We start from the raw sequence: 18,484 nt of genomic DNA, 5'->3' as shown, positions 1-18,484 counted from the left end.
CAGCCATTCTTAAGAGTCAGTTGAGTAACCAAGCTGTTTAATTAATTAGAAAAAAGCTGGTAACAGACAAATGGAATATTAAGTGACACCACATTAGTTATTAATTTAAAGGCCAACAATGTGTTCAAACCTTTTGTAGCAGAGAGATTACGGTAAAACTCAACCTGTTTATATACTGATTCTGTTTTCACTGAATGCTTATCCTAAGAAAGAAGAGAATGGACCCACCAGCTCAAGTTGAGAGAAATGAATTATTTTTGTTACTTATTACAGTCCTTGTGATTTCATTAACTGGATGCCTCTAGTTTAGAATACAATTCTCAGAGCCTTTGGATCAAATCTAAAGAGAAATAAATGTATGAAGTATGAATAATGATCTTTCTGGTTTCATTCCATGGTGCTGTAGTAATTCCAAATGCAAACAAATTCTCCCAGGTTTAGAATCACACTGCAATTTCAGAATCATCAGCTTCCCACTGATATTTCTGGCACTTCCACTGCCATTGCCAGCTAGCTCACCACAGAGTGCCCTTTCCCAAGAGGGCTATAGCTCCTGATCCTGAGCTAAGAAGAAACCACTCTTCTAAACATATTTAAACCTTTAAAAATGTTGGGATGAATACAATTATAATCAGGGTTAGAAATTCAAGTGGTTTTCATTTTCATTCTATTTCGATTCTTTTTCCCTCTCAGATAGCTGTGGAAACAAACGTTTATGTGTGAGACTCTCATCTGGTTATTTCTTGAGAACCTGGAGTTTGGCGAAAATAAATGTTCCATATTTTGCTAACATGACTTTTCTGGAAGATCCTTTGTTGGTGAGGTTGAGAGACATTTATGATCTCCAATTCACCTACTTTCTGTAGGCACTTTTGGGCCTATTATTGTAACTTTATTCTCAGGCATAAATAAAAGATTACTGGGTTGAAAAATTACCCTTGGGGGGCGCCTGGGTGACTCAGTCGGTTAAGCGGCCGACTTCGGCTCAGGTCACGATCTTGCAGTGCGTGAGTTCGAGCCCCGCGTCGGGCTCTGTGCTGACAGCTCAGAGCCTGGAGCCTGTTTCAGATTCTGTGTCTCCCTCTCTCTGACCCTCCCCTGTTCATGCTCTGTCTCTCCCTGTCTCAAAAATAAATAAAAACATTAAAAAAAATTAAAAAAAAAAAAAAGAAAAATTACCCTTGGGAAATTTATCTTTCAATTTAAAAGTAAATTTACATTTAAAAATTACTTTTAGGGGGGTGCCTGTGTGGCTCAGTCAGTTAAGCTTCTGACTTCGGCTCAGGTCATGATCTCACGGTCTGTGAGTTAGAGCCCTGCGTCCAGTTCTGTGCTGACAGCTCAGAGCCTGGGGCCTGCTTCAGATTCTGTGTCTCCCTCTCTCTCTGACCCTCCCCCATTCATGCTCTGTCTCTCTCTGTCTCAAAATAAATAAACATTAAAAAAAATTTTGTTTTAATTACTTTTAGGAAACAGTTGCAAGATGAGGTAAGGGAATATATAGGTGGAATTCATGGTGCATTGCAGAGAAGTGAATACCATAAATGCTCTAGCCAGGATTTCTAGTCCCCAAAATCTAAGTTTTGAGATGAAAAACTCAAAACGTCATCTTGTTCCAGAATAGCTCCAGTTTATAGGCCTACTGGAGCAACTCTTCCCCAAAGGTGCTTCTGAAGGACAGAGGGGTTGGAAAATCAGGGAGATTTCTACAAAGGCAGTGAAGTCTAGAGAAGGTGGCACAGGCTGTGAGCACAGACACATGAGGATTCAAGTCCTAGCTCTACCAAAACTAAATTACCAGCCTGAGCAAATTACTCATCTCTCATCTCTTGGTTGGGAACCATAATGTCTATGGAACAGAACTGCTATGAAGCTTAAATGTCAAGTAATAAGCATCCAGCAGAAAACCATGGGTACTGGATGGCACTCCATTTTTTACACACCACTAAGGGAGGAAAAAAATCCTACAAATGAAATTATGATGCTATGTCTTAATAACAATATAATCAGTGCTGTGTTACTTCCAAATGTCTTTTATCTATTCTGAGAGATTTAGCAGTTTCTTCTGACTTTAGGTACCTCGAGTGATGTGTGACAGGTAATCCTTTTGTATCTATTTCAGCAACAAAATGAAACCCAGCCTCATCTACATGTTGATCTCTTCCTTTATTGGATAAAACATTTAGTGGCTGCTTTGCAAGACTTGTGGACCTGTAGTCATTTCTCCAGCGATGGCTCTTCGGTTCCCTGATGCCATATTTCATCCCACCCTTCTATTTCTTTGCCTCTCTATGTACATGATAACTTTTTGTCTCAAAATCAAATGATCTTGTTATTTTCAAGACATGCTAAACAGCAATTAACATGTGTAGTGTCGACCATGCACATAACTCAATTGAAGTAAGAACACAGAGAACTGGGACCAAGTTTGAGTGACACCCAGTCGTAGTCATTCCTGGTGGATTACAACTGCAAAACACACTGATTATCAGGCACATCCCAATTTCAGAACTTAAAATATGGGAGAAAAAAATGTAAATAAATAAGCAAAAGTATTAATTTAAGAGTTCTACATGCATTTGTTTCACAGTTATCAAAACTGTATATAAAAGTTTTTTTGTGAACAGTAAAGCATATTACAAAGGTAATTTTTGTATTTAAAAATGGTTATAATTTGCCCAATACATCCATTCTCAAAGGTATGAGATCAGCCATTTCTGTGAATATTTACCTTCTGTATTACTGGAGCTCTCCAGAGAAAATAGAACAAATAGGATATATAGAGAATGATCTATAAGAGGGGATTTATTATGGGAATTGCCTCACATGGTTACAGAGGGCAAGAAGTCCACAATCTGCCATCTGCAAGCTGGAGACCCAGGAAAGACAGTGGTGTCATTCTGTCCAAGTCCAAAGTCCTGGGAACCAGGGAGCTACTGGTTTTGGTCCTGGAGTCTGGAGGCCCAAGAACCAGGAGTTATAATGTCCAAGAGCAGAGGAAGATATACATCCCAGCTCAAGAAGAGAGAAAGAATCCTCCCTTCCTTTGCCATCTTGTTCCATTCAGGCCCCCAGTGATGCCCACCCAAATCAGGTGAGGCTGGATCTCTTTACCCAGTCTATTGAATCAAATGCTAATCTCTTCCAGAAATACCCTCAGAGACACACCCAGAAATAATGTTTTTCCAGCTCTCTGGGCATCCCTTAGGCCAGTCAGGTCGACACATAAAGTTAACCATCACACTATCACTTTTGATGGAAATAAAGATGGTTACACAAGCCATGTTCCTGGTGCCTACCCTCCTGTGTTCTCCTTTATCCATGTTCTTCTTATGGCAGGAAAGCTAATAGGGAATGGGCCAAGGTGGCAGGAGTGAGGGTATGGGGCACTGATATTTCTTTTATTCACTGTCACAGATTGGAGAGCATGGAGGTGAAATTAGGATGGTGTGTAAGGAGGAATTCCAGACCAAGAGGAGGAGCATTTCCAGAAGAGGCCCTCAAGGTCAATGATACCAGAGACAAAAGGAGGGAGGAAAAGCATCTGATGAAGTTGTAAGCTGGGGAACTAGAGAAGAGCAGAGGGAGGCACAAGGCAGAGCAGGTGGAACTGATGAGGGCTTTAGGACCTTTAAAGGAAGACACTAATTCCCAGGACCGGCTTTTCTTAGGCACTTGCCCAGGTGAGGAGAGCTCTGGTCAATGTCCTATATACCAGATCATGTAAGGCCCTCTAGCTGTGGACTTGGCAAAACAGGCAACCAGCTCCCCCAAAGGCCTTACAGAGCCTGGTCCTGCCATGAGACCCCAGCCTTGCAGGGCACGTTCCATATTGACATTCTTCTCATTCTATACCCCCAACCCAGTACATATTGAACTTGTCTACTTCAAAGAAAAACTTTCTGATGGTATGGGGAGGGGGAGCTGGAAATTCTGAAACCTTATTATGCATTTTTCTGTAAGAATATAATCAGACACATTGTGTTTACACAGTTCCTTATGCCTTTATGGGCAAACCTTTTTAAATTTTGAATCCAATAGAAAGAAAATGCATTTCCTCTGTCTTGCAATCAATGAAATGATTAAGATTCACTTTGGTACTGAGAACTGAGAAGAGTTAAAAGAAGTCCAATAATGTAAAGATATAAAGTACTCAAACAAGTGATAGACTCATTTGTTCATTGGAATAACAGTACTCCACTGGAAACTATGGGTGGGGGGCAGGAAGAGTGAATTCTAATTTTTCCCTTTTGAATTCTTTTTTTGCCTTATTTTATTTTTTGACTACCAGTCCACTCACATCAGTAATGCCCAAGGTACAACACACTTATACACAAAAACAAACACATATTCTTTTATATGGGCTTAATGACAACAAAACAATGGTTTTCACTAGGCATTGTAGAAGTCAATCTTATTACTTCATTATCTTAGGTTTCTCTCTCTGTGTTTGTCTATCTAGGCTGGGATTTCATGTAATCAGAAGAATATTACGTGTGTTTCACTGTTTTCTGCACAGAGATTCACTTCTACACACCAGATTTCCTCTGGGAGTATTCTGTTCCCTCTTAATTCTAAACTATTGTAATATGGAGGAAATGGTCTAAATGCCCTGTCTCTTAAAAGAGAAAAACAACGGTCCTGTTTGCCAAACTAGCCCGTAAACACAAAAATCAGAATGGATCTCATCTTTTTAATTTAACCAAAACCACAGTTTGGAAATGTCTATTTTTTTAAAAAAATTAACCATTAAATATAATACTTAGGGTATGTGTGATTTAAGTGCTGATTTGAGAACATTTTAATCAGGACTCACTCAAACAATTCAGACAGATATCTAATGCTATCCCACACAAACATATTCATGCTCTTGGCATCACTAAATCCTGCTGCATATCAATCTCAGTTGAACACAAATCAGATTCAACTGCAGCTAATCCTGTCACGGTAAGGTTCCGGTGTAAGTAAGCCACTGGAAGCATGTCAGGCAGCCAAGCACTCTAGACCAAGTTCTTCCGAGAAAGGGTACTCAGCATTTATCATTCAGTTAACAGTATGAAGGGCTATTGGAGTCGGAAGAATCTCAGAGCATGTGGACTCCATCCACTCCCTTCCCAATGGAAAAGTCCCTTCCTTGTCATCATTGGCAGGTATCATTTATTTCCAGCTGCTCAAACACTTCTAGGGACAGAGAGCCCATTACCTTGTTACCTGTCCATATCTTTTTTAAATAACTTTTTTTCTGATTTAATTGTTGGATTTATTTATTTATTGTATATGAAAATAACGGACTGTTGTAGAAATATTTAGAAAACACAAAACTACTAAAATATAATAAAAATTACCCATAATCCTGGAACCCAAAAACATTCCATAGAAGTGTTTGGATGTGATCCCTTTTAGGTTACTCATCATTTGTATTAATTTTTGAAAATTCTGCCTCTCCCTAATTTTTAACCTTAAATCCTGGTTCTTTCCCCAGCAGCCACATGAAATGTCTATTCCCTCTTCCCCCAGACAACCCTTCAAATAGTTAGATTTGGGCATTCATTTAGCAAATACTTAGAGCATCCAACATATGCCAGATACTATGGTAGGGCATGGGGGCTCAAAGAGGACTAATACATTGTCCACACCTTTAAGAAACTCAGTAAATAAATATATATTTACCCAGTAAGGAAATCAAAACATAAAACACCTCCTATGTGTGGGCCCTGGGCTAGGGATTAGGAGTGCTGAGGTGATCAAAATGCCCCAAACTTTGGGGGTCCTGGATGGCTCAGTCGACTGGTAAAGCATCCAACTCTTGATTTGTGCTCAGGTCATGATCTCACAGTTCATGAGATTGAACCCCACATCTGGCTCTGTGCTGCCAGTGTGGAGCCTGCTTGGGATTCTCTCTCCCTCTCTCTCTCTGACCCTCCCCCCGGTCGTGCACATGCACATGTGTTCATGCTCTCTGTCTCAAAAATAAATAAACTTTATTTTTGTTAATGTTTATTTTTGAGAGAGAGATAGCACAAGCAGGGGAGAGAGACACAGAATCCGAAGCAGGCTCCAGGCTCCAAGCTGTCAGCACAGAGCCCGACGCAGAGCTCAAACTCCTGAACCACGAGATCATGACCTGAGCCTAAGTCAGACGCATAACCAACTGGGCCACCCAGGCACCCCAATAAACTTAAAAAGAAATGTCCCAACCTTTGTGGAATTTATATTCTAGCAGGAGAAAAACATGTTAAAGTGTTTTCTTAATTAACTATGAAATTGCCATGTGACCAGTACTACAAAGAAGCTCAACGGAGAGAGATTGTGAAATGTGACATCTGACCTAGTCAGGAAGTTAAGGATGGCTGACCTGAGGACTGAAAGATGAATAAGACTTCCTAATCTGTGGGAGAGATGGAGGAAAAGCAGACAAAAAAAGCACACAGTGAGAGAAGGTCCTGGAGAGAAAAGGTGCACAGCCCATTAGAAGAATCAAAACAGGCCAAAATGTGGCCAGAAAGCAGCAGTGGGGAAAGGAAAACTGATGAGGGTGTGAGGCTGAGGAGGTGGGCAAGTCACACGAGCCCAGAGCGAGAGCTACTGACAGGCTTAAAACAGTGTTCCACAACTAGATCAGCATTTGCTGTCGTCACTGTCGTCGTTGTTTTTGTTATTGTTGTTGTTGGAGTAAAATTGACGTGCAATGTTATATTAGTTTTGGGTTTACAACTTAGTGATTTCAACAGATCTTTCCATTACCCCGTGTTTACCACAGTAAGTGTAGTCATACCGTCTGTTGCCATACAATGTTATTGCCATATTATTGACTGTATTCCCTATGCTGTAATTTTCATCTCTGTGAGTTGTTTATTTTATAACTGGGAGTTAATACCTCTTAATCCTCTTTATCTATTTCATTTTTATAAGAGCACTCTAGCTGCTGTGTCGAGAATGGAGTGTTGGGAAAGCAAGAGTAGAATCTGAGAAAAAGATAGGAGGCTATTCAGATAGTACAGGCAAGAGATATAATGAGAGTTTGAAAGAAGAGAGTGGCACCAGAAATGGAGAGAAATGGAGGGCCAAGGAGATAATTTAGAAAAAACACTGTAGGACATGGTGAGGTTTAGGAACTCCCCCTCAGGATTCTGGCACCAGTGGGTGGGTGGCAGTACTGTTTGTGATAAGGAGAACACCCAAAGGGATCAGATTTGAGGGGAAGCCCTGTCAGTAGAGAATGCATCACAACATTACGATGTGGGGGGCATGGCAGAGACAGAGCAGGAAGCGGATGACCCTGCCTGCAGGCAGTCAGCAAACCCTCCACTGAAGAGGTGATACTATTCTGGGCCTTGAAGAAGGAATCCACTTTTCTTCTTTCACACTTTCATACTTTCTCAAAGGGAAAGGGCATTCTAGTCTAGGGAATAGCATACGCAAAGATTAGGATCAAAGTTAAGAGACAACATAAATGGGCCAGGAAGAGAACAACGGTCACTTATTTTTAGCTATTTATTTTATCTGTGCCCTTGTTCCAAAAATTACTTATTGTTCTCTTAAAATATGTACTTTAACAAATTACTATAACAAATTACTCCAGAATGGGGGGCTTACAAAGAACAGAAATTTATTTCTCATAGTTCTGGAGGCTGGGAAATCCAAAATTAAGGTGCCAGCAAATTCAGTGTCTGGTGAGAGCCTGCTGCCTGTTTCATAGATGGCTGTCTTCTTGCTGTGTCCTTACATGATACACGGGATGAAGGAGGTCTCTGGGGTCTCTTTTGTAAAGATACTAATCCAATTCGTGAAGGCTCTGCCCTCATTACCTAATCACTTCCCAAAGGCCTCACCTCCACATACCATCACATTGGAGACTAGGTTTCAGCATGTGAATTTGGAGAGACACAAACATTCAGTCTATAGCACTGATGTATCACCAAGCCCCCCACCAATGAAGAATTTGTTGTTCCAGCTGCAAGGAGTGCTTTTGGTAAACACCCTTAAGCTGTCATTTCCTTCAAGGATTGCCTTAGCATGGCCAATGTCACAACTCTTCCTGGAGCATCTGACATCTAACAAATGGTTATTGGAGAAATATAAAGACCTGGCCATTCATGCCCAACTTAGGACAAACTTGAGGGGTCATTCTAGCTCCAGAGCTCCCTTTGAGGTCAGCTGAAGCTATCTTTGGGACTGCATCAAAGCTGGACTTCTTCCTTTCCTAGGTGTTGATTGCAAGGGTACTCCTTAATAAACATTCTGCACCTTAAATTCTGTCTGGAGTCTGCTTCCCAGAAAGTCCAACCAGAATGAAAGTAAGTAAAGCATAGGGCAAAAGGAATACAAGACAGGAAGAAGAGTCACCAGGATGAGGGAAATAGATGAAATCTAAGCCATGAGGTCCTACTCACTAGCAAAATGTAGGTAAGGTTCAGATCTGACTCTGTGCTTCCATGCAGACAAAATTAAGAGAGACATTCAGTCAGATTCCTAAGTCACAGTTTCCCAGACTAAATATAAACCAGTTGCCCAGAGGAAGAAAATATTCCCAATACTTATACCCAAGAATTTTTTCCCAATGGGCCTCACAAAGCGAACACTGTAATATATCAACAGTGGCCTCAACATCTCCCTGATAAGGACAATAGCATGCTTAGGATGTGTAGGATACAAACACCAACTTATGAATTTAAACATGTAAATAACATAACTCTCTTTGCTGCTTTGCATTTGAGCTTAATTTGTGAATTGAGCCCTGGATCCCATTTCACCTGGTGGCAAAAATGTAATCTTAGTCCATTCAGGGGAAATTTTGTCAACTCAAAGGATTCTCCGTTTATTCAGGTTTTTCCTAGTCCCCATTCTCTACAGTATTCCCTCATGTATTATTTATGCCACAAGGTTCATATTCTGGTCTTTCAGGTTCATGAATGTTTTTAACCTCAAAATATTGCCTTCTGAGACAAAATCCTATTTTCTCAAAGTATTATCTCAGCTGTGAGTCTCAGAAATCTATTCTGAAATTCAAAAGCTAACAGTTCACTGTTACTTCTCTCTAACTTCTTTCCAACTTCCCTTTTTTGAGGCAACGGATGCCTCCTGTCTAGTGTGAATGAGGGGGTCTGGGTGACTGGAAGGGCAAAATGGTCTACAGGAGATAAAATGGATAACAAGGCATTTTTCTTTAAAGCATATCAGCTAATTGATTGTTGCAATTTAAAAAAATAACATTCTGCAGTGAAAATGAATAACACAGCACTAGTATATGGAACAAATAAAAATAATTTGGGTGTAGGCTCAAAACTGTGTAACTCAGACGCACAGCATCTGTAAGCCATAATTAAGGCAGGAATACATTTTAGAAAAGAGGAACAGACAGACTGTACAACTTCCAAGCAAACTTCTACAAGGCCCATCCAAGTGGAGTGAGGATTCTCTATTATTTACTTATACAGTATTTCCATATTAAGGATATCTGCTTCAAATAAGCAAAGAGCTGCAAAGGTTTGTCTTTGTTGTTTTAAAAAGCAGCCCCTGAGAAAAACGTGACGTTGTCCCCCAAAATGAAAAAGTCGCTATGAAAATTTTGTTTGTTTTGTTCTCTGCCACCACTAACTAAGCTCAGCCGTTTGTTTCAAACCGCCAGAAAAGACAGGCTGTGGGGGGGAGGGGCATTGGTGGGTCAAAGTTCAGAGGCGCTGAAGTTTCTCTGATGATAACAGAACAAAGTTCAAGAGGCCAAGGGGGCCCCCTGATGATGGAATTCAAATAGCAGATGTACACAGAGCTCACCTGCGGAGAATGCTGCAAACATCAAGAGGCTAAATTGATGTTCTAGAACACAGTGAGTGCAGACACATTAGGCTTATACCTGTAACCAAAAGCAGAGGTTAAGAGATGCTTTCTGTGGACGAGAATGGATGCCTTGAGGGTAATCTTAAACTATCTAAATAATGAGTTTGGCTAGTCATTATCTCTCAGGACAACAAGCAAACCGGAATATTTTGTGGGGAGGGTGTCATTACAGAGAATTACACCGTTACTGTGAAGTTTATCCCTGATATCGTATCTGCTTGTTAAAGTTTCGATAGTAGCTCACCTATAAGACTGCTTAACACCACAGCAAGTATTTGAAAGAACATAATGGTTATGATGGGTATTAAGAAGGGCACTTGTGATGAGCACTGGGTGTTATATGTAAGTGATGAATCCCTGAATTCTACTTCTGAAACCAATATTGCACTGTATATATTAACTAAAATATAGAAAAAAGAATATGATTGTAGATAGGCTACTATGTATTATGAAATTCTTCATAAAAAGAGCTATAAAAATAATACAATAAACTCTTCATACCCACCACTCAGCTTCAGGAAAACAAGCATTGAAAATGCATTCATTGGAAGCCCTCTGAGATTCCTCCCGAAATGCAGTTCCTACCCTACCTTACAGGTAATGACTGTCTTGAATTTGGTAATGATCATTCCAATGCATTTCTTTTTTTTTTTTTTTTAATGTTTATTTTATTATTTTTAAAAGAGAGAGACAGGGGCGCCTGGGTGGCTCAGTCGGTTAAGCGGCCGACTTCAGCTCAGGTCATGATCTCGAGGTCCGTGAGGGCTGTGAGTTCGAGCCCCGCGTCGGGCTCTGTGCTGACAGCTCAGAGCCTGGAGCCTGTTTCAGATTCTGTGTCTCCCTCTCTCTGACCCTCCCCTGTTCATGCTCTGTCTCTCTCTGTCTCAAAAATAAATAAATGTTAAAAAAAAATTAAAAAAAAAAAAGAGATAGAGACAGAGCATGAGGGGGGAGAGGGACAGAGAGCAAGAGGGAGACACAGAATCTGAAACAGGCTCCAAGCTCTGAGCCGTTGGCACAGAGACGGATGCAGGGCTCGAACTCACAAATTGTGAGATCATGACCTGAGCCGAAGTCAGATGCTTAACTGACTGAGCCATCCAGGCGCCCTTCCAATGCATTTCTATACAAGTTTACTATATTATGTTTTATATATATATATATATATATACACACACACATATATAATATATATGTTATATATACATATAACATTTGTTTTATACATATATAAACATATATATGTTTATATATATAAATATATTTGTTACATATATTTATATATATTATATATAGAACATTTCTAAAAAATACATAGCATTGTTTTATACATAGTTAGACTTTACATAAAGAGTTTCATATTTCATGAATCTTGCTCTATTTTTAAGTTTCATGTTTGTGAGACTTATCTATCTTGACTTATTTCTAGTTGATTTTCAGTGCTGTAGATGATTCCCTGTCATACCATTCCACTTCTCTATTCATTTTTCTGGGTGGTGGTTGTCTCTGGTCTTTGCAATAACAAAAAAATATATGAAAATATTGGTTCTTTGTGTGTAAAGTCAAATATTTCTTTGGCCAGTGACTGTCAAACCGTGATCCACAGACCCCTGGTGGGCCCAAACCCCTTCAGGCAATCCATGAGGTTAGTCATTTTCCTAATAATACAAAGACACATGTACCGTTTTCATCGTGTGGACATTTGCACCGATGATATAAAAGCTATGGTTGGCAAAGCCGCTACAAATCAAGACAATGTCACCAAGCTGTACCAGTAGTCATTGTATTCTTGCCCACTGCATGCTGGGGATTTTAATAAATCACTTAACAATAGTAATTTCATTAAAACTCAACTCTTGCATACTCATCTATTGAATATTCTGTATGTCAAAGTGGGGAGTAAGCACAAATCACTCCTGTTGTATTCCAGAGGACAACAGTGTCTCAAGAGATATCATGCAATTGTTTGAGTTACAAGATGAACTCCCACTTTTTTTCATGGAACATCATCTTTATTTTGAAAGAATGCCTGGCAGACAAACCATGATTATTTCAGTCTCTGGTATTTGGCAGATATTTTCTCAAAAAAAATAATGACATGAGCTTTCAAGCAAAAATTAGAGTTTTTGAAAACATGAATCCAAATGTGAGTTTGAGGGCTTCCCAGTACTTCAGAATTTCTCTGATGAGATGCATGGTGATTTTCTGATATTGTATAATGTAATTAAATATATCAACATTTAGAAAATCTGTGTAATTCAGTAAAATATTTTGTCTCAGTTTCCACTGCCAAATGTTGCAAAATGATGTATGAGTAAAAAAAAAAAAAATCCATTCAAAGTGAAAGATAGATCATATATTTTAATTCAACAGAGTATGAAAAGTTCATTGACATGATTTTTAAATTCCAGTTTTCAAGGAACCTTTAAGAAGCTACTATTTGTTGAGTTTTAGGTATAGTATCAAAGAAAGATAGAAAAGACTATTGAAATACTCCTCGCTTCTTTGATTCCATATCTGTGTGAGTCTATTTTCTTCACATACTTCAATCAAAGCAATACACCACAAAAGACTGAATGCAGAAATACACTCTAGCTGTCTTCTGTTAAGCTAGCCATAAAGGTATTTGCAGAAATATAAAATAATGCCAATTTTCTCACTAAAGGTTTTGTTTGGGAAAATATAATTATTTTTTTTAACTTTTTTTTTTTGAGACAGGGGGAGACAGAGCATGAACAGGGAAGGGTCAGAGAGAGAGGGAGACACAGAATCTGAAACAGGCTCCAGGCTCCGAGCTGTCAGCACAGAGCCCGACGCGGGGCTCGAACTCACAGAGTGCGAGATCGTGACCTGAGCCGAAGTCGGCCGCTTAACCGACTGAGCCACCCAGGCGCCCCAAATATAATTATTTTATAAGAGTATGTTATTTGTGTTAACATGCAATAGGCTTATGTTGCTTTTTAAATGAATGAGGGGCGCCTGGGTGGCGCAGTCGGTTAAGCGTCCGACTTCAGCCAGGTCACGATCTCACGGTCCGTGAGTTCGAGCCCCGTGTCAGGCTCTGGGCTGATGGCTCGGAGCCTGGAGCCTGTTTCTGATTCTGTGTCTCCCTCTCTCTCTGCCCCTCCCCCATTCATGCTCTGTCTCTCTCTGTCCCAAAAATAAATAAACGCTGAAAAAAAAAAATTTTAAATAAAAAAAAAAATTAAAAAAAAAAATAAATAAATGAATAAAAAAAGTTTTAATTTCTCAAATTTATTTTCCAATATAGTAAATATCAATAGATAGAACTCACATAAACAAAAGCTCTTTGGTATCCTCAATAATTTTTAAAAGTTTATAGCAGACACATGAAAAGATGCTCAATATCACTCATCATCAGGGAAATACAAATCAAAACCACAATGAGATACCACCTCACACCTGTCAGAATGGCTAAAATTGACAACTCAGGAAACAACAGATATTGGTGAGGTTGCAAAGAAAGGGGAACACTTTTGCACTGCTGGTGGGAATGCAAACTAGGAAAGCCACTCTGGAAAATAGTGTGGAGTTTCCTCAAAACATTAAAAATAGAACTACCCTATGACCCAGCAATTGCACAACTAGGTATTTATCCAAAGGATACAAAAATACTGATTCTAAGGAGCACGTGCACCCCAGTGTTTATAGCAGCACTATCAACAATAACCAAATTATGGAAAGAGCCCCAATGTCCATCAACTGATGAATGGATAAAGAAGATGTATACACATATATGTATACACACACACACACACACACACACACACACACACACACAATGGAATATTACTCGGCCATCAAAAAGAATGAAATCTTGCCATTTGCAACAATGTGAATGGAACTGGAATGTATCAGGCTAAGCGAAATAAGAGTCAGAGAAAGATAAATATCGTATCATTTCACTCATACGTGGAATTTAAGAAACAAAACAGATGAACATAGGGGAAGGAAAGAAAAAATAAGATAAAAACAGAAGGAGGCAAATCATAAGAGACTCTTAAGTACAGAGAACAAACTGAGGGTTGCTGGAGGGGTGAGGCGATGGACTAAATGGGTGATGTACATTAAGGAGGGCACTTGTTGGGATGAGCACTGGGTATTACATGTAAGTGATGAAGCACTAAATTCTACTCCTGAAGCCATTATTACACTATATGTTAACTAACTTGGATTTAAATTTAAAAAAATAATAACCAATTACAAAACAATGAAAGAAATAATTTTTAAAGGTATAAAGTGTCCTGGGACCAGAATGTTTAAGAACTGATAATGTAGGGTACAGCCAAGAATTGAATTTCTGGGTTGTAATTTATCTTTGTTAAGTATTTCCTAATTGTCTTCAAAAAAATTGCATCTAGGGGTGCCTGGGTGGCTCAGTCAGTTGAGCGACCGACTTCAGCTCAGATCATGATTTCATGGTTTGTGAGTTCGAGCCCCGCATCCAGCTCTGTGCTGACAGCTCAGAGCCTGGAACCTGCTTCTGATTCTGTGTCTCCCTCTCACTCTGCCCCTCCCCCACTAATGCTCTGTCTCTCTCTGTCTCAGAAATACATAAACATAAAAAAAATTTTTTTAATTGTATCTAAATTCTTACTTGCCCATTGTTTACATAGTTACCAGCATTTGGAACTGTTTCAAGGCTTAAATCTTTTTAAATCTAATAGGTGTCAAAGTGTTGTTTTAACTTGTATTTCTCCTACTATTGGTGAGATTATACATTTTCTGTGTATTGTCTCTACATATCTTCTCTTGTTTGAAAATCCTTTCTATATATTTTTTTGCACCTTCTTCTATTAAGTTGTCTTTTCACATTAATTTTTGAAAAACATTCACATTTTCCAGACATGTATCCTACCTGGTTTCTCTCCTTTTTTCACCTTTAAATTTGTAATTTTTTATTGAGATATAAATTACATGCAATAAAATGTACATATTGTAAATGTTGAGTTCATGAGCTTTGACAAGTGTATAAGCCCATGTTATCAACACCCAATACAATATATAGAATATCACTCTCATTCCAGAAATTTCCTCATGCTTCTCTACAGAGGAAACACCTTGGATTAGATTAGTGTTTTCTATAACTTCAAACAAATAGGATCATATAGCATGTGGTCCTTTGTGCCTGGTTTCTTTCTGTCAACACTTTTTTGAGATTCATCCATGTGGTTATATGTGTCAGTAGTCCATTGCTTGTTATTGATGAATACAATTCTATTATATCAATATACCAAAATTTGTCTATCCGTTATCCAGCAGATATGCATTTGAGCTGTACCTGGGCTATTGTAAGTAAAATTGCCATGAACATTCTTGTACACATTTTTTTTTTTTTGGTAACGTGTTTTTATGCCTTTTGGGTAAAACACCTAGGAATGGAACAGAATACCTTCTAAACGTATGTTTGACCTACAAATGTTATGTTCCTTATGTTTTAATTTTTCTTTTCTTTTTTCCCCCATATCATTGTACTATATTATACATAAGTTATTTGGATATCTCCTGGTTCACTCATTCTTTCTCCAACTGTGTCTACCCTGTTGCTTATCACACATACCAAGCTTTCATTTCAATAATTATATTTTCATTTCCAGGATTTCTCTTTCATTTCTTTTTTGAGTCTTCTAGGTATTTTTAAATAGTATCTTCTTCCTTTCTCTTGTTGTTTACTCCATATTTTGCTGCTTTAATTATTTAAAATAAAATATCTTATACTCATTATTTTCACTTTCTGATTTTTTAGGGCCTCTAATCACATTGTTTTTTTGTTTCTATTAACTCTTAGTCTTAGTAAGTTATTTCCTTGTGGTTTGTAAATCCATGTTGTAAAGTTTATCTGTGAGATTCATGCTGTTATCTTGATTATATATATAGGTGTGTGTGTATATGTATACACACACACACACACACACACACATATATATGTGTGTATATATAGAGAGAGAGACATATATATATATATATATATATATATTTTTTTTTTTTTAATTAACTGTCTTCCACCCCATCCTGGAACTGGAGATGAAGAGTGAAACTTGGAGCCTGCCACAGGAAGGACTCAATCTGAGCAACAGGCAGGAGTTCCTAAAGGTCCCTCCATCCTGGAAGCCTTGTCCCTGGTAGGCAGGGAGAGGGGAACAGTGGAAAGACCAAACCATTACTTTGACAATGCTGGTGCCCAGCATAGTGACTGGCTACCACTCTGAGCACTGGGACTCTGATCTAACCTGGATTCCCTGGGGACCTGAAAGATTTCTTTGTTGAGAAAAGGGAAGCCTGGGATCTGGCCCTTTTTGAGGGTAAAGGTGCTTCTATACTTGAGCTTGGGATGAGAAGCCCATGTGCACTCCTCCCCTTCCTCTCTATCCACAACATGGGATCACCACGTTTCAGCCTTCATGGGGCTGCCTCAGGGTGAGAGGTGACTAGAATAACCTTATAGCAGAGTCTTGCACTCCTCCCCTTCCTCTCTATCCACAACATGGGATCACCACGTTTCAGCCTTCATGGGGCTGCCTCAGGGTGAGAGGTGACTAGAATAACCTTATAGCAGAGTCTTGAGGGAGAGCAGGACAGGGGGCCCTTGGTGAGCATGTATGGCTGCCACAAGGGATTTTTTTTCACTTTCAAATTCTACCAATTGGCAGAGATGCTAAGAACCTCTTCAAGTTAATATCTTAACTCAGGGTTTCTGACCACTCAGGGTGTATAAATTCAAACCTCAAAACCATGTCTATGCACATTTGAATTCTTTTTTTCTACCCAGAGCCCAGATAAAGCAGATAATTTTTCTTATTTCATTTTGCCTGGACATCTTTTTTTCTGGTGGTATAGGCCTTTGGGGGTCTAGCACTTATGCAGAGCCTCAATTCTACCTTCCCACCATGGCTCAAGGCCTTGCCTTTTGTCCTCATGTGTCAGAAATCCAAACCTCTTGATTACCAAGATTACCAAATGTCCCCAAAGCAAGGTTGGGGCTAAAATTAGCACCTCACCACTTTTTTTTTAAGTGTCTGGAAGTTTCTCCTTTTTCTTGGGAGCTTGAAACTTTAAAAGCTCTCTGTTACATCTGATCCATCATTTCTAGGTGTTTTGTATTTAGAGGTTTTTCAAGGTACATAGTCTGTTATGATGACAGAACCAGGAGTCTACAAAGCTGTTGTTTTCTCCCACCAAAGTCATCAATGAGTAATGACCACAATTCTTTCTCCAAGTCAGAAATCAACTGCTTTGGGATTAGGAAAGGGACACTATCCAGATAACAAAGAGACATATATCTTCCTCATATCTGAGAAGCTCCTGCCTAATCCCTTTACTTTATCAGGCTCTAAGGGCTCCTGGATTACTGAAAAAGTTGATGAATGTGGAGAGCATCCTGTGGGAACATTCTGGGAAGTTTAATTGGGAACAGAAAAATAGGGAGCCATTTGAAGTGATCCCAGGTCTCAAGCAAGTTCCATGTTCTTTCAATGTAAAGATTCCACTCCATGTTGTTTTGTTTTGAGTCAAGGAAGTACCTGAGCTGAAAAGAAAAAGGAAAAAAATGTTTAAAACCTAGACTCACCAAAAAAGACAGAATTTTTCTAGTAGATCTCATGAGACAGGATTTGGGAAAGAGAATATTGTTAGTTTGGAGAAAATGTGCCCTGTTGAACTTGATCATTTAGCAATGTACATTGGTCTGGGGAAAAAGACTGGGCCATTTCCCTATAATCTCCAGCCCTCACATGAAGTGTTTTCTTCCCTAATTGTTATTTCAAAATCAAAAGTTCTGTGTTAAAGGCCTTTTACGAAATGTCAAACAAGAGGACAAGCATAAACAAGTGGTCAGAGAAGAATGGTTTTTAAAAGTCCCATTTACACAGTTTTAGAGAATAAGAGCAAGCCATTCATGGCAAAAAACAAAATCCCCAAAAACCTGTGACAGTGGCTACTTACTGGTATGAAGGAAGATCCCTATGAGGATTAAATACGCAGAGTCAGACCTGAAAAATATTCAGGAGTAGGTGATGAAATGGGAGGAAAGAAAGTAATGTCATAAAGAGAGTCACTGACTACAGAATACGTCAAAGCAATAGTCCATAAGGACTTTAAGCTACTCTGGATTCGACGGGGAAACATTATGATGCTTTGTTCTTGGTGATCTACCTCTGCCCATCAAAATGATGGCCCAGCCAAAGAGAATAGATTCTGAGACTCTGCTCCTTGGGAGGATTGGTGGTGAGGGAAGCCAGGCAGAATCCCAGTTCGGAAAACTGTAAGGACTAAGCAAGAGCAGAGAAAAGTAACTGAGAGGAGCAGAAAGGAGTCAATTGAAATAGATCCCTTAACCAGTGGAGTGTGATCATGAGGGTGGAGACAGCAGTCTAGATGCTGGATCAAGGATTCCATGTTGCAGGTAACTTTCTGGGATACTAACAATGGCTCCTCCCAAGCATCCTTTCCCAGGGTTTCTTCATGCCCATTATTCTTTATGATTCAGCAAGAACAAAGGATCAAATTCTTGTCCAAGAGTTCCAAAATAGGCTCTTAAAATTCATAATGGAAATGATCTTATTAAAATCCAAAATATTTTTAATTGTATGAATTAGGCTTTTCAGTGACAAAAGATTGTTTCGGTTCC

General features: G+C 39.1%; 1 protein-coding gene across 2 annotated transcripts in view; it reads left to right on the top strand.

The window, feature by feature from the left end:
• VEPH1 (ventricular zone expressed PH domain containing 1) overlaps positions 1-8,428 on the top strand; it is a 759,919-nt gene extending 751,491 nt beyond the window's left edge. The window contains exon 22 of one of the 2 annotated variants that reach the window (XR_007155827.1): positions 8,418-8,428. Coding sequence is in view for 1 of the 2 variants with exons in the window: in XM_047876091.1 (XP_047732047.1) it covers positions 2,123-2,251 (129 nt within the window). In the remaining variant the exon portion in view is untranslated. Of the gene's footprint in view, positions 1-2,122; positions 2,584-8,417 lie in introns of those variants that run through there. The other variant, XM_047876091.1, reaches the window with a different exon arrangement.
• Positions 8,429-18,484: the final 10,056 nt, after the last annotated feature.

The sequence above is a fragment of the Prionailurus viverrinus genome, chromosome C2 (assembly GCF_022837055.1).
Source record: "Prionailurus viverrinus isolate Anna chromosome C2, UM_Priviv_1.0, whole genome shotgun sequence".
Classification (NCBI taxonomy): domain Eukaryota; kingdom Metazoa; phylum Chordata; class Mammalia; order Carnivora; family Felidae; genus Prionailurus; species Prionailurus viverrinus.
Note: the sequence above shows the minus strand (reverse complement) of the source record. Positions and strands in the feature narration are given on the sequence as shown.